The 16,056-nt window shown below is 37.8% G+C and overlaps 2 protein-coding genes and 3 non-coding genes across 8 annotated transcripts in view; all 5 read right to left on the bottom strand.

Moving 5' to 3' along the window:
* The window catches only part of LOC137491103 (uncharacterized), a 1,183,352-nt gene that overhangs the window by 57,043 nt on the left and 1,110,253 nt on the right, over positions 1 to 16,056 (bottom strand). The gene's annotated exons all lie outside the window — the stretch shown is intronic.
* LOC137491110 (uncharacterized) overlaps positions 1 to 16,056 on the bottom strand; it is a 32,766-nt gene that overhangs the window by 2,174 nt on the left and 14,536 nt on the right. Inside the window, exons 1-2 of one of the 3 annotated variants that reach the window (XM_073948830.1) lie at positions 3,738 to 3,894; positions 1,847 to 1,996 (exon numbers count right to left, since the gene is read on the bottom strand). In XM_073948830.1, the coding sequence (XP_073804931.1) occupies positions 1,847 to 1,931 (85 nt within the window). In that variant the 5' untranslated portion in view covers positions 1,932 to 1,996; positions 3,738 to 3,894. Of the gene's footprint in view, positions 1 to 1,846; positions 1,997 to 3,737; positions 3,895 to 16,056 lie in introns of those variants that run through there. The other 2 variants (XM_068220202.1, XM_073948829.1) reach the window with 2 other exon arrangements.
* On the bottom strand, positions 12,027 to 12,099 carry trnak-cuu (transfer RNA lysine (anticodon CUU)). The gene has a single exon. It is a non-coding gene; the product is annotated as a tRNA-Lys (tRNA).
* Positions 13,540 to 13,613, bottom strand: trnan-guu (transfer RNA asparagine (anticodon GUU)). Its single transcript has one exon. It is a non-coding gene; the product is annotated as a tRNA-Asn (tRNA).
* trnak-cuu (transfer RNA lysine (anticodon CUU)) lies at positions 13,722 to 13,794 on the bottom strand. Its single transcript has one exon. It is a non-coding gene; the product is annotated as a tRNA-Lys (tRNA).

Genomic DNA, 16,056 nt, shown 5'->3' with positions numbered 1-16,056 from the left:
TGGGTGAAAAACTAAAATCTTTTGCCCTTTGAACACAATATATTTTCTTTTGAGAAACTTTTACAATATTTTGGAGCATGTCAGGCTAAATCATTCAAATGAATCATTGACTTCTGCTGTCTTTATTTGTTCAAAAACAATTTAAAACGGCATCTTTGGATATCTTATTTGCTGGAGATACTGTTGTCCTAAAAAACTTAAAACATAATAAAAAAATAAATCAATAAATAAAACTTACATATACCGTAAAAACGATATAACAGAACATTTTGGCAGTTTCAAAACCTTGACTTTTCCAAACTGCGGTATACCTTGAAATTGGTTATCGTCCCATTTTGACATAATTTAAACCAGGGTTGCTGGGTCAGTTGGCGTTTGTGTGGAGTTTGCATGTTCTCCCTGCATTTGCGTGGGTTTCTTCTGGGCGCTCCGGTTTCCCCCACAGTCCAAAGACATGAGGTACAGGTGAATTGGGTAGGCTAAATTGTCTGTAGTGTATAAGTGTGAATGAGTGTTCGCGGTTCATTCCGCTGTGGCGACCCCAGATTAATAAAGGGACTAAAGAAAATGAATGAATAAACCAGGGTTACTGCAGGTTTCACCAAGTTAAATGTAAAGCTTTAAGACCATTATGAATGAAATTTTAGACTCAAAAAGGGCTAAAGGTTAAGGAATTTTTCAAATGGCCCAGATGGAAAAGATTTGTATTTGCCCTATCAAAACTAATTATAATTGAATATATTTATCAATACAATAATGAATGAATAATAAAAAATACAGTTCTTTAGATATTTCTTAGCAAAAGATTTTAAATTTAGTGTAAAAACAAGCAAGCTTTACTTGTATCCACACACTGTTTTTCAACAAACTTTCTTTAAAAAATAAATAAATAAAATAAAAACAATGAACAAAAGTTTTAAAACTACAAAAAACTAAATTTATGCACAAAAATCTGTCCAGGTCATGTCCTCAGCAGTAAATACATTGAGCACGTTTAAACAAATGTTATTGTAAGGAAAATAATTAAACCATTATGATAAATAGAGTAAAAATTACCTTTTTGAATAAAAAGTTGAAAGTGTTATTGAGATAAATTGTTGGTGATTGTGTGGGTTTTGGCCAGATTATGAAGCAAAACACGAACAAAGGAAAATGAAGACTTGTTTAAAAAAGATTTAGGACCTACAACACAATATTTCAATAAATTTAAGACTTTTTAAGGCCAAAAATTGATTTTGGAATTTACGACATTTTATGACCCAGCGGAAACCCTGATTAAACACAATAGCCCTGGTAATTAGTTATGATAATAATGATGTAATTCTAACTCAGATATTATCTGTGAGAACTAGTAACAACTACTAGAAACAAGTTTAAACCCATAAAGAAGTTGAGAAAAAAGGGAATCATGATCAAACGTGACATATGCAAATGGAAAGTACCAAGCCAACACCATCACTGTAAAGGCAGATATCTTTTATGAGAATACTGTAGGTCAAATATCTTCAGCTCAGTTAAACTTTTATTTATTAATTGTTTTTGTTTGTTTATATAGCGCCAGTGCTCAAAGACACTTTACAAACAGTACAAGAACAAGAAAAGCAATAACCTTAAGAAGGTAGAGAAAAAGGAAGACTAATAATACATAAAGTAATGACAAAATAAATGAGAACAAGTAACAAGAGAGAAACTCATTCCTGTCTTTCAATGAGTGCTTATGTGCATTTAGGAGAACTAGGCAGCACACTCAGGGCTGCAAGATGGATTATATTTAGTATTCTTATTATTATAATATATCTGAATGAGGATCAAATGACTGAGTTGGTCGTTGAGAATGAAAACTAACCTGTTTGTTCCTGCGGATCTTCCTGTTTCACTGTGAATGTTTCTTCAATCTTCACATCTTCACTCTCCTCTTTAATAAACGCCATCTTTATAACAGTGTGTAGATCAGTCGCTTCAGCAGCAGTTTTCCTCTGCGTTTGGACACTTTATTCTGTGTAAAATTAACAAAACAATAAAACTTTTTAAAATGAATAAAACAATGAACAGAAACAAAATGACTTCTCTTCAACACTTGCTTCAACAGTTTCTATGAGTTTATATGAAAGTAATTTAAAAAAATAAATCAGTTAAGTCTGAGCAAGAAACAATAGCCACAAATGAGCTGATTAAAACTAGTACTCTATCTCTTATTTATAGTGATGTAAACTTAGAATGGAATGACATTATGCTATTTAATAAATTAAACCTTCATTAAAACACACACTTTTCTGCTACTTTATTCAAACAATAGCCCCCAGTGAAATAGTACTATGTTGTATAAAGGGTTAAATAATATTGTCAACAGCAGGAACTTAATTTATCATCGGGTGAAAAACCAGAGACTTTAATCAATCGTTTTCTTCTTCTTTCGTTTTTATTTGGCGGATCGCATCAGTTCTTGTGCATTACCGCCACCTTCCTGTAACCTGATTCAGAGACTCCACTCTGTTCCCATAATCCCTTCCCCTAACCTAGTGAGAGACTTCGCATCCGCCAGCTCTGCGTCTCCAGCTCTTCTGACTTCTGTTCACTCCTTCCACTATGTCAGGTTCAGAAAATAACTCCCTCCATCCCTGCCTTAAACTTTATAATTTTACATTAAAATAATTCTAATGATCATATCTTATTAATCAGTCCTGTGTCTTTCAAAAATCTAAACAATGCAGTGTACTTAATATGCCTTCCTACCTCAGGATTTAATAAAAATTTCAATGTAAACTCATAATTTCCTTCTTTCTTGACTTTTTCCAATAACTTCCTTCTTTCTTCATTATACCGCTCACAATGCATGATCACATGTTCAGATTCATTTTTCCCACACTCACATAGACCTGTTCTGTGCTGTGCTATTAACTTCATTGTACTGTTAAGTCCAGTATGCCCAATTCTTAATCTGGATAATATAGTATCCTCTATCCTTTTTCCACTCGAGTGCCTCCCTTTACACAATTTTGGCTGAATATTGTACATTTGCCTTCCATTCTTTCCTGCTTTCCATTGGTACTGCTGTTTCTCTATTATTTGTTTCTTTATTATTGCTTTAACTTCAATTCTACTGTAATTCACTTTCATTCCTGTATTATCTTCCATCGTAGCTTGCTTTGCCATTTTATCTGCAGCTTCATTTCCTTTTAATCCCACATGAGCCGGCACCCACAGGAACACATAGAGGTAAAGTTGGTTTTATATTCGCAAATTCAGACTTTACCCTTAATAATATAATTTCATAAAAGTATTTTTTGCCAAATCTAAACAGCGAAATCACTATCAAAGTACAACATTGTTCACAGTCAAATAAAGAGTGTTAATGTTGTTTTCAAGTCATAGTTGCATGCTAATTCAGATCAAATATTCAAAGTAACATGGTAAACAATATAGAGACTTCTAAATGAACGAATGTGCGAATATAAAACCAACTTTACCTCTATCATGAACACTAGCTTTACTTTTTCTCCTTTTAATTTATACAACTCTTGTAACATTTCAATAACCAAATCTTGCCTACAGTCTGAGTGTTTTGCTTCAATGCTTAAAAGAGCAGAAATACAATCTGAGCAAACTAAAACTTCCTTAATTCCCGCATCTTTCACCCATTGTAATGATAAACTTATTGCCAACGTTTCCCCTTGTGTATAATAATAATTTGTTTAAAATCCTTAATTTATTTTTTCTATATTAAACTTTGAAATTACATATGCTATTCCTAGCTGGTCATTATCTGGATTTTTTGATGCATTTGAAAAAAAAAAAACATGTATTCTACAATCAATCGCTTTATATCTGTGTAGAAGCTTTAAAACAAACCTTTCTCCAATACAGCACAGGAGCGGCGCAGCCTTATGACGTCACAGGACACGCCAAAATAAAAGTCATTTTTTGTTTAGCTTTTTTGCCACTTACTGTTGCAGTCATGACTTATTGATACATTTCTCCATCGTTTTCCACTTTATCTCTCTCTCTCTCTCTCACACACACACACACAGACACACTAACAGATATTCAGTATTTGAAGTTGTTCAAATAATCTGAACATTTTTAAGACAATTTTGAAAAACGTTTTAGGGTCATTATCACTATAAAGTGCATAGGGACATCAAAAAAATTCTATTTTTGATTAAACTACATTGTTGTATTCATTAAAATTTAGGCTGTAAGAAATGAATGTTGGTCAAGCTCCTCCACTTTTTACAAATAACATGTAAACGGAAAAAACAGCAAACAACCCTCAAATTGTGTCAACCCTGTCATGGACAAATTCAAAGTAGTATAAGTGTATTTCCATTGCAGTGTGATTATAAAATGTGTCTTTTCAGAAAGGTCATGTGTCCCTTTACCAACCCAATTTTATAGATTCTAGAAAAAAAAGTCTATTTATAATAATGAAATAATGGGCAAAACATTGATTTCCAAATAAAATATGTAATCATTCTTTTCAAAATAAAACCCAAGATCTAAAATATTTTGTCAAACTTTCCAACAATATTAACTTGTTGGTTTATTAAGAAATCACACAAGATATTTTGCTGAGGTTATAAATAATTTTTTTTTTTTAACATGACTGGAAAACAAGATGACAGGGTGGACAATGACATGACAGGGTGGACAAAGACTTTATTTAGTGAACTAAATATGGAGGAACATTTGAAAAACAACAGGTACAACATTAAATATTAAAGGGTTCATATGAAAGGGTTGTAAATGTTTTCAAGAATTCAACTGTTTTCAGTAATACTGCAAACCACTGAGCCACCCTGCCGCCTCTTCTGTTATCTATTAGGTTTTAGCAATATACAGATAAATGGAAAATAAACAATTATTGTCCTTCAAATTAAACTAAATTTGCTAATGAATGTAAATCTTTATATTGTTCATTGTACTGGTGGAGTGAAGGGAATGTTGGAAGCACCTCAGGTTAAACACCTTAATAATCCTGTTTTATTTTTCAGAATAAGGTAAATAATTAGATTACAGATCTTCACATAAATGTACAAATACTCAGGGCTGTAGTTTTATTTCAATCAGTCAATGAGCTTTATTATTTGGAGTTTAAAAGGATATCCTTTGTAAATACTGAGACAGATATTGCCAAAAGGTTTGTATTGTCCATTTATGCATCTACTGGTGTAGTGTGTGTGTGTATTTGTTGTAACATAAAAACATTCACTAATTAACAATAAAATTGTAAATAAATAAAGTGTCAATAACAATGCATATGTCCGCCCTGTCAAGGAAGGATTTGTGACAGGGTGGACAATGACATGAAGACATTTTTGGCTATACGGATATCATTTATTGAACACATGCTGTACCTGCAGCTGGTAAAATGTTTCCCTATTTAAGCTCTTTGTACACAGTTTAAAAGATTTATTTTAATCTCTAAATTAAAAGACAAAAAAAAATGAATATTTTACTCTGACAGGGTGGACATGTTAAGCTTGACATCATTCATTTTCGAACACAATACGAGGAAAAATAGCAAACATTAGTGTAGATATTTACTGTGGGCACATCAGATGTTTAAACCTCCTCTGAAGAAAAGCAAAATGGGCACAGGAATGCCAATGAGTACATCAGAGGGGTCTTAAAGGGGCATTTACCACATTATGACAGTGTAGACAGCAAACTCAAGGACACATGCAAAACGATTAATAATATTATGAAAACAAAATAAAAGTGATTAAAATGACTTTTTTTTGTGAAATAACTTGTTAAAGACAATAAAAATATTTACAAATGTTTTTAATTTGATCTAATTTATCTACTTTGTAGACTCACTGAAGTTGTCTGAGCAGTGTGTGAGACATGGCAAAACCACATCCATTCAAAGACAGAATATGGCAAAAATTGACAAAAACATTTTAATACACTCATAATTCTACCTGCATGTGTGTAAAAGTTTAACAATTATATCAAAACATCAGAGTTTCATCATTGTGTATATGCCCATAAAAACCTTACTATTTTGATAAATGTGGTTTAATGAAATGTAAGATGATGGTATGAAATTATTTTCTCCAATAAATACATTTAAAAAATGTGTATGTATGGCCCCTGACTTTATTCACAACACTCAGTGTGGCCCTTACTAAGTTTAGATTTGACACCCCTGGTTTAGGGGATTTAGTCAGAACTGAGTTGTGGCCAGCTCCTATGCAAGCTATTGTTTTCAGTCATTCTTCTTACACTTGATACAGTTAACTCACTCTGTATACAGAAAGTAAACATTCCCTTTAATTTTGCACTTAAATATTGCTGGTTATTTTTGATGATTGAGTTTTTTTGAAGATTAAGATTTGATACTTTTTTGGTGCAACCAAATGTTTGCAGCTGTTTCAACTGTCAAATAGGCTTAGAACTGTTCAAATGTTTTAATGGTTAATTTTTCATACATATTCACATAGTACAATTATTTGACAAGTACATAAAGTAAAACAATCACTTTAATTGTTCACTGAATGTTACCCTTAAATAGTGAAAGTTTTCTTGATTTTTACCAACAACTGTTTACATTTAATTGTACAAGTTGCATCTACCTTGAAATAAATGTCTGAACGATTAAAATGTGTTCCTAGAGAAATAGTTCACTAAAAAAAGAAAAATTACTCGCTATTTACTCACTCCTCAAGTGTTTACAAGCCTCTGTGTATTTATTTCTTCTGTTGAACACAAAATAAGATAGTTTGAAGAAAGCTGGAAACCTGTAACCACTGACTCCCATAAAAAAAAACATTCTATGAAAGTCAGTGGTTACAGGTTTTCAGCTTTCTTCAAACAATCTTCTTTTGTGTTCAACAGAAGAAATAAACAAGTAAAGAGTGAGGAAATTGTCAATTTTAATTTTTTTGGTGAAATTGTCCTTTTGAGTTTGTGTTTCTATACAGTTGGGTGTTGCATTATTGTCAACCTTTCACACAGGCCATAAGTGAAACATTTGAACAATTTTGCAACATTGTTTTATTGAAATGGTTTTAATGTGTTTGTTGCACCACATTGTAATGTTTAGTTAAGTACTCATGCATTAAACAACACAACCTCCATATATTGTGTCAAATGTTTTATGTGGCGAATTCAAGATGGAGTGAGTAGGCTACTACACTGAAAAAAAGATTATTTATTGGATTTACAAAAAGTGGTTGCAAACAAATTGTGTGGGCTGAATTTAAACAAACAAATTAAGTTAAACATGACTAAATTTAATTAGTTTGTTTATATTCAGCCCGTATAAATTGTTTGCATTTTTGCTTTGCATTTTTTTATGGGCCAATAAATAATTTGCACATAAAAGTCTGCTTTAATTTAAAAGAAAATTCAGAACTTTTGTAAGATTTCCCCTATATTAGGCACCAGATTCAGCAAAGTTCAGCAGGTCGACCCGGAGACATGAGAAGAGACCAAACTGTAGTTAGAATGGTTTATTCTGCAAGCCTAACACACACAGGATGTGCAGGGATATTTATACACACAGGGCTGATAGCAAAAAGGCACTCCAAATATGGGCAGGTCATACAGCATTTTCTCTTAACATGAATCAGCATATTTCATATCTGAGCATAGTGGAATTTTCCAGCGTGGGTGAAGCTGCGAAATGAAACCAGACCATGGCCTCAGACTTCTAACACCTGCAAAACTGAAACCAGACCATGGCCTCATATTTCTGACACACAAATACATATACACACAAAACCACAAGCACTTCTGCACGTAGCTGCAAACACACTAAAAAGAGGACAAAATGTTCTCTCAGTCCCCTCTTTTAGGCCGAAGGCCTAACGCATTAGTTTATAATTTTGGCCCATCATACTATCCATGGTAGCATAAACACGATTCATCAAACATTGTAAAAGAAAAGGGCCACAGCAACAAATCAACAAGAGGATAATACATACAGGAATCATCATTGTAAGAAAAGGAGTCACCCAGCCGAACAGACCCATCATCCAACCCCATGTAGTGTCTGGGACATAATCAGAAGTCATAGTAGTCTTTAACCCTTGGAGAGTGGACATAGCAGTACTCATTTACATACCCCCCCCTGGGATGCTGTTAAGAGATCTAGAGCCATTCTGTTTTGCAAAACCATGGTACGTAGATTACCCAGCTCCTTATTCTGGGCCTCATTAATTATTTTTGAGGCATTCAGGAATAGGCCCATGCGATAGTCCAGGGTCTTGATTCTTAGTAGAGCTTTTCCCACACCTATTTGCGGAAATAGAGCCAATACCACTTTGTTACCAGTGGTCCATAATTTGAAATCCTCGGGCACGTCAGTACCCCATACAGAGTCATGGGGCTTCATTTCAGGGACACTGCGTTTAACTCTTTGCTGTACTGACAGGACCTGGGCTGTCACAATAAAAGTGTGATCAGTCACATGCACAGGGGCACACTGCCCCATCCAGTTGGCCGGTAGTGACATGTAGGCGTTGTTCCCACACAACCACCACCCACCCTGGACCACATAAGTGCCGTTTGAAGGTCCTGAGATGTCGACTGGGGCCCCCTCTCCCGAGGAGGCAATTTGTTGACAGTTAACAGTGCTTCCCATGAAATGAGAGCCCTTGGTCTGGTTATAACACATAGGGTGTGTAATAGAATGGTTAATAAAAAACCTTGTGGCTAATAGGTGAGGGTTTAGCGTGGCCAAATTTTACCCAAAATAGAGCATCACATATACCATTTCTAATGCCAATCCGGTATGGATCGTAGTCATCGACAATTATATATGGGTCCTGGTACCCTGATCCTGCAAAACTGGCAGAACATTTAGCAGCTGTTTTATTCATGGGTTTGGCATAAAGAGGGGTTTGTTTGGCTGAATGAGGCATAACAGAACATACATAACAACCAGATACATTATATGACCTAGCTAAAACTTTCACATATTGATACCACATATTATTTCAATTGGATTGTCAGCGTCCAGCGTTTCTGCCTGGCTGCATTAGCTTGAGCAACAAGAAAGAGAAACAGTCCCAATGTCCATAGCCACTTCATGCTTATCCTTCTAGTAGTTATGCTGCGTGGAGGTGCTAGCTGATGTTAGGGGCCCCCAAAATCTGTAAAACAAAGAGAGTCTGCAGACAGATTATCATAGTACAAAACTTATACATTTTTATTATTCAATAGGTGCTCGTTTTATCCTGGTTGCATGGATCCACTGTGGAGAAGAGGAGGTTAAAACGGCGGTTCTGGTTACAGCCACGACATCCGTCGGGGGGCCATATTTGGGGTCCCCCAGTTCTGTGCTCATTTTATTGAACTGTCTAATCATTACTCTGTCACCAACCTTAAAGGGGTGTGTTGGGTCTACCGGCATCAGGGCTGAACCAGAATGTATGTTAGTCCAATATGCATGCAATGTTGTTAGTAGCTGTTGTGCACATTCACTCATATGAATATCCAAAGAACCGTCACCCAGTGTGGTACCCCTTTGCCTCCATGGTGAGGGAAAGGGTCGTCCCATCACAGTCTCATAAGGAGAGAGACCGTGAAGACTTTTGTGAGGAAACATCCTCATGTCTGCTAAAACGACAGGTAGCAAGGCGAGCCAATTTGAGTGCCCTGCATGTTGCATAGCCTTTCTTAATTTATCCTTAATGGTCCTATTAGTTCGTTCTACTATACCAGATGATTGTGGATGGTAGGGAATATGTAGCTGCCAATTAATTTGTAGCTCTTTAGCTAGATTTTGGACCACCTTTGCAGTAAAGGAAGTTCCTTTATCTGAGTCTATGGCACATGGTATACCGTATCTTGTAATGATTTCTCTTGTCAAACATCTGACAACTATATTAGCATCTTCTTTACTGCATGGGAAGGCTTCAACCCATTTTGAAAATTTGTCCACAAAAACCAGTAGATATTTATTGGGACCCCTCTTTGGCAGATGTGTAAAATCTACCTGCCATTCCTGAAAAGGTGTTTCAGGAAGGGGCAATTGTTGATGTTGAGCTTGAGGTTTAGTGATATTGTTTTGAGCACATATCAGACATCTATCTAGCGTATTATTGACATGGTGCTGTAAATTATTGATGCATAAAAAGGAAAAGGAACTCATTGTGTCTATTACCCCTCTTCGGCCGCGGTGTGTAACACCGTGAAACTCGCGGACGAGAAAAGGTGCACAGGATGATGGCAGGCATAAGCGGCCTTTCCCATCTAGCATTATTCCATTAGGATCAGTCGTGGCGTCACATTCAGACCAGTAAGTATGGTACTAAGTATTTAGTAAGCTGCTGTTTTAGATGTATTAGGAGCTCCTCCTGATCATCTTTCCACGCGAGGCGTGTTTTTATACGAGTACGTGTCTTTTTATCATCTGTTTCTTCCTTAACAGTTTCTGTTTGTACTATATCAAGCTTGGGATCAAGAGCAGGTATTTTTGTTGTTATTTCTTCATCATCATAGGACGAACCCATTTTGGTTTAAAGGATAAATCGATAATCTGCCCCAATTAGTTGGCAGTGACGCGAACTGCGCAACAGCATGTCTACAAATTGCAGTGGTTTGTCCACTTCGGGCAGAAGAGATATAAGATCTTTAAGAACAGAGGGTGAGGGCGGAATTATCTCTATCCCTCGTGGTTTAGCGACCCACACCGCAGCCACATTAGAGGCTGAAGTAGTGCCCTCCGTGCTGTCGGAGGGGTCTGGTTTATTTTTGATCATTTCTGTCAGTGACGGGTAAATAGAAGGCACTGTAGGAGAAGCACTTACAGAGCATGAAATAGATTGCGGAGGCCCCGTATAAGGGGGTGGTGACGTCATGGTGGTTTTAGCAGCTGCAAGAGAGCCCCTCTTATCTGCCGTAAGGGCGTGTTACTTCGGCTTTTGGGTTTGGGGACAGATTTCAAAACAGTTTTGGGTGTAAAAATGCCTTTTTATCCCTCCATATCGAGCTCATTTTATACCATGTGTCATATCCATTTATCATATATTGGTCATTCCATTCTGGATCCCCATATCAATTTGTAAGCTAACTGAAGGAAACCTGGTTCAAATGTTCCTTCCCTAGGAAAGTCTCTCCATTGAGATTGTCCCTCTGTCCACCCAGCTAAATTGGACAGCCAGGGTTCAGTGTAAAATTCCCACCCACATCTATCCATCCATTGCTTTGGACTCTCACTGGGTTCTGGTTTTGGATATCCTTGTCCCATATTGCTGAAGCTGGTGCGTAATACTTATTTACTAAAATTTATTAAATCCCCTGATTTGTGGAACCCAAATTTAATCGGGTACAACAACACAAATCCTTCTGTGCAATTTACTGTTTGAAGTAAACTTGACAGGCTAGCAAGTGTCAAATTAATAAATTTTCCTGATTTGTGGAACCCAAATTTAATTGAGTACGACGACACAAATCCTTCTGGGCAATTTACTGTGGAAAGTAAACTTGCCAGGATACTCTGTGCTCTAGAACACAGACCTCTCAACTCAATTGTAACTAAAATCTTACGATTTCCTGAGATACACCGGAGCAGGCAGTGTGAATAAAAATTCTCTTACCTGATCAGATGTATCCCGGACGAGCCCCCAGATCTGTAAGATTTCCCCTATATTAGGCACCAGATTCAGCAAAGTTCAGCAGGTCGACCCGGAGACATGAGAAGAGACCAAACTGTAGTTAGAATGGTTTATTCTGCAAGCCTGATGATAAGGATGAGCAGGGGCATATATACATAGTGGGCTGACCTTTAAAAGTTATACAGAAGAAGGAAGACACTCTTAATATGGGCATGTTATACAAACAGAATAAAGAAGAAATGTATATATAGCGGGGACTTTCCAGTAGGGAGCTGTCTGCAAGACCGAAACCAGACGTTGACCTTCAGACCTCCGATGCGCACACACACACAAAAAACCACAGACACTTCTGCTTCTCATGCAAGCACACTTAAAAGAGGACAAAATGTTCTCTCACAAAGTCTGCTACATGCAAGCTTATGTAAGTTTGCTGGGAGAGAGAGAGAAAAGTAGCAGAAACGCCCAACGTGGGGCTCGAACCCACGACCCTGAGATTAAGAGTCTCATGCTCTACCGACTGAGCTAGCCGCGCTGATGAGCAGCTCTTTTAGGAACCAGAAACCGTTTACAGTAATACCTTCCTACCCGTGACAATGTTCTGCTAAATCCTGATTTCATCTTGTAACGCTGGACAGAATGTAGCCCAGGATATATGCCCAGTGCACGGTTTAGCAGTTGCAAGGCAGCAAAATGCCTAATTCGTCCCTGGGTGGGCTTCAACCACCAACCTTTCAGTTAACAGCCAAACGCGCTAACCGATTGCACCACAGAGACTTAGTGAAAGGTCACCTACAGTGGTAAAAAGTCAGAACTTTGTCTCAAAAGGTCTGCTCTATGAACCCTAATGTAAGTTTGCTGAGAGAGAGAGAGAAAAGTAACAGAAACGCCCAACGTGGGGCTCGAACCCACGACCCTGACATTAAGAGTCTCATGCTCTAACGACTGAGCTAGCCAGGCGAATGAGGAGTCACGACTAGAACTAGACACCGTTAACAGTAATACCTTCCCTACCCGTGACAATATTCTGCTAAATCCTGATTTCATCTTGTAACGCTGGACAGAATGTGGCCCAGGATCTATGTCCAGTGCACGTGTTAGCAGTTGCAAGGCAGCAAAATGCCTAATTCGTACCTGGGGGGGGTTGAACCACCAACCTTTCAGTTAACAGCCGAACGCGCTAACCGATTGCGCCACAGCGACTTAGTAAAAAGTCACCTACAGTGGTAGAAACGCGGAACTTTGTCTCAAAGTCTGCTACATGAACCCTAATGTAAGTTTGCTGGGAGAGAGAGAGAAAAATAACAGGAACGCTCAACGTGGGGCTCGAACCCACGACCCTAACATTAAGAGTCTCATGCTCTACCGACTGAGGTAGCCGGGCTGATGAGATGAACTTTTAAGAGCTAAACACTGTTTACAGTAATACCTTCCCTACCCGTGACAATGTTCTGCTAAATCCTGATTTCGTCTTGTGACGCTGGGCAGAATGTGGCCCAGGATCTATGTCCAGTGAACGTGTTAGCAGTTGCAAGGCAGCAAAATGCCTAATTCGTCCCTGGGTGTGCTTGAACCACCAACCTTTCAGTTAACAGCCGAACGCGCTAACCGATTGCGCCACGGAGACTTAGTAAAAAGTCACCTACAGTGGTAGAAACGCGTAACTTTGTCTCAAAGTCTGCTACATGCAACCTTATGTAAGTTTGCTGGGAGAGAGAGAGAAAAGTAGCAGAAACACCCAACATGGGGCTCGAACCCCAACCCTGAGATTAAGAGTCTCATGCTCTACCGACTGAGCTAGCTGGGCTGATGAGCAGCTCTTTTAGGAACCAGAAACCGTTTACAGTAATACCTTCCTACCCGTGACAATGTTCTGCTAAATCCTGATTTCATCTTGTAACGCTGGACAGAATGTGGCCCAGGATCTATGTCCAGTGCACATGTTAGCAGTTGCAAGGCAGCAAAATGCCTAATTCGTCCCTAGGTGGGCTTGAACCACCAACCTTTCAGTTAACAGCCGAACGCGCTAACCGATTGCGCCACAGAGACTTAGTGAAAGGTCACCTACAGTGGTAGAAACGCGGAACTTAGTCTCAAAGTCTGCTACATGAACCCTAATGTAAGTTTGCTGGGAGAGAGAGAGAAAAGTAACAGAAACGCCCAACGTGGGGCTTGAACCCACGACCCTGAGAATAAGAGTCTCATGCTCTACCGACTGAGCTAGCCGGGCTGATGAGATGAACTTTTAAGAGCTAAACACTCTTTACAGTAATACCTTCCCTACCCGTGACAATGTTCTGCTAAATCCTGATTTTGTCTTGTAACGCTGGACAGAATGTGGCCCAGGATCTATGTCCAGTGCACGTGTTAGCAGTTACAAGGCAGCAAAATGCTTGATCCGTCCCTGGGTGGGCTTGAACCACAAACCTTTCAGTTAACAGCCGAACGCGCTAACCGATTGCGCCACAGAGACTTAGTGAAAGGTCACCTACAGTAGTAGAAACGCGGAACTTTGTCTCAAAAGGTCTGCTATATGAACCCTAATGATAGATTGCTGAGAGAATGAGAGGTAACAGAAACGCCCAATGTGGGGCTCTAACCCACGACGCTGAGATTAAGAGTCTCATGCTCTATCGACTGAGCTAGCGGGGATGATGAGAAGCTCTTTTAGGAACCAGAAACCGTTTACAGTAATACCTTCCTACCCGTGACAATGTTCTGCTAAATCCTGATTTCATCTTGTAACGCTGGACAGAATGTGGCCCAGGATCTATGTCCAGTGCACGTGTTAGCAGTTGCAAGGCAGCAAAATGCCTAATTCGTACCTGGGTGGGCTTGAACCACCAACCTTTCATTTAACAGCCGAACACGCTAACCGATTGCGCCACAGAGACTTAGTGAAAGGTCACCTACAGTGGTAGAAACGCAGAAATTTGTCTCAAAAGGTCTGCTATACGAACGCTAATGTAAGTTTGCTGAGATAGAGAGAGAAAATAACAGAAATGCCCAACGTGGGGCTCGAACCCACGACCCTGACATTAAGAGTCTCATGCTCTACCAACTGAACTAGCCAGGCGGATGAGGAGTCCCCACTGGAACTAGACACTGTTAACAGTAATACCTTCCTTACCCGTGACAATGTTCTACTAAATCCTGATTTCATCTTGTAACGCTGGACAGAATGTGGCCCAGGATATATGCCCAGTGCACATGTTAGCAGTTGCAAGGCAGCAAAGTGCGTAATTCGTCAGTGGGTGGGCTCGAATCACCAACCTTTGGGTCATTATATCTTGTTTAATACCCATTTTATTCATTTTATTTATTTACTCATTTATATTAATATGCGAATATGTCTCAATAAATAATTAAAATTTTGTTAATTAGTTGAGTGCTATAGGTCTTACAAAAGCCTTTTATCTAAAAATAGTGTAAAAACTCTTAACTGTACATAAGCTCATTGATCTCTCCATTTTTCTTCTTAAAATGTGTCTCTAGTAATTCATCTTCATCGCTCAACTATTTTTTTTTTTCAATTATTTCAATGCAGTCTTTTGGTATTGCTTTTTTCAACTCATGACATTGTCTTTGTAATTTTGCTTTAACAACTCTTTTATACCCATCCTCCACAATTACTTTTAATGGTACAAATCCTTTTATTACTTCATATAATACATCTTTAACTTGTCTTAATCCTCCGTCCCACCATTCCTTAAAATATAAAACATTTCCTTCACTTAAAATTGTTTAATTCAGTAAAAGTGGTTGTTCTAGAATCTGCGCCCTTGTTTTTGGTATAATCAACACATTTTCTAAAAATCCCCCTCATGATTCTAAGACCTCAACATAATATTTTGGCAGACCTGCTATCATCCGTTTCTTCATCTTCATATATAAAACATTACATCCCATATTAAAATGTCCACATTTCTTCAAATAATAATCCGACAAACTTTTCCAAATCACACCCATTTTCCCTTCCAAAAACCTTTGAATAATCTTAATTGTTAATGTTTTCATTTTTAAAAAACTATCTAAAAGTCCCAGACCTCCTTCTTTTACCTCCCCAATTAAAGTATAATAAGCAATCTTGGCTCTTCCATTTCCCCACAAAAACTTTAAAACTACAACATTAATTTTTTTATAGTATACTTCAGGCAACACAGATACACTTAACACATACCAGACCTTTAACAACATTAAAGAATTTAAGATTAATACTTTCCCTTTTAACGTCAAATTTCTAGCTTTCCAAAATCTCAGTCTTTTCTCAATTCCATTTAAAACTCTCTCCTAATTTTAAATATCTGCTTTATTAGAATCCATCCCCACCCAAATTCCCAACATTTTTTGTGTTCCTTTTCTTCTTTAAAGGGTATATGTTGTGTTATTTCTTTTACTCTTCCCACCCTTGTGCATAAACTTTTTCCCACATTAACCTTAGCTCCTGATGCTTTACAATATCGCTCTAAAATCCCCAACGATGAAGTATCAT

The sequence above is a fragment of the Danio rerio genome, chromosome 4 (genome assembly GCF_049306965.1).
Source record: "Danio rerio strain Tuebingen ecotype United States chromosome 4, GRCz12tu, whole genome shotgun sequence".
NCBI lineage: Eukaryota > Metazoa > Chordata > Actinopteri > Cypriniformes > Danionidae > Danio > Danio rerio.
This window is presented reverse-complemented; position numbering and strand designations above follow the sequence as displayed.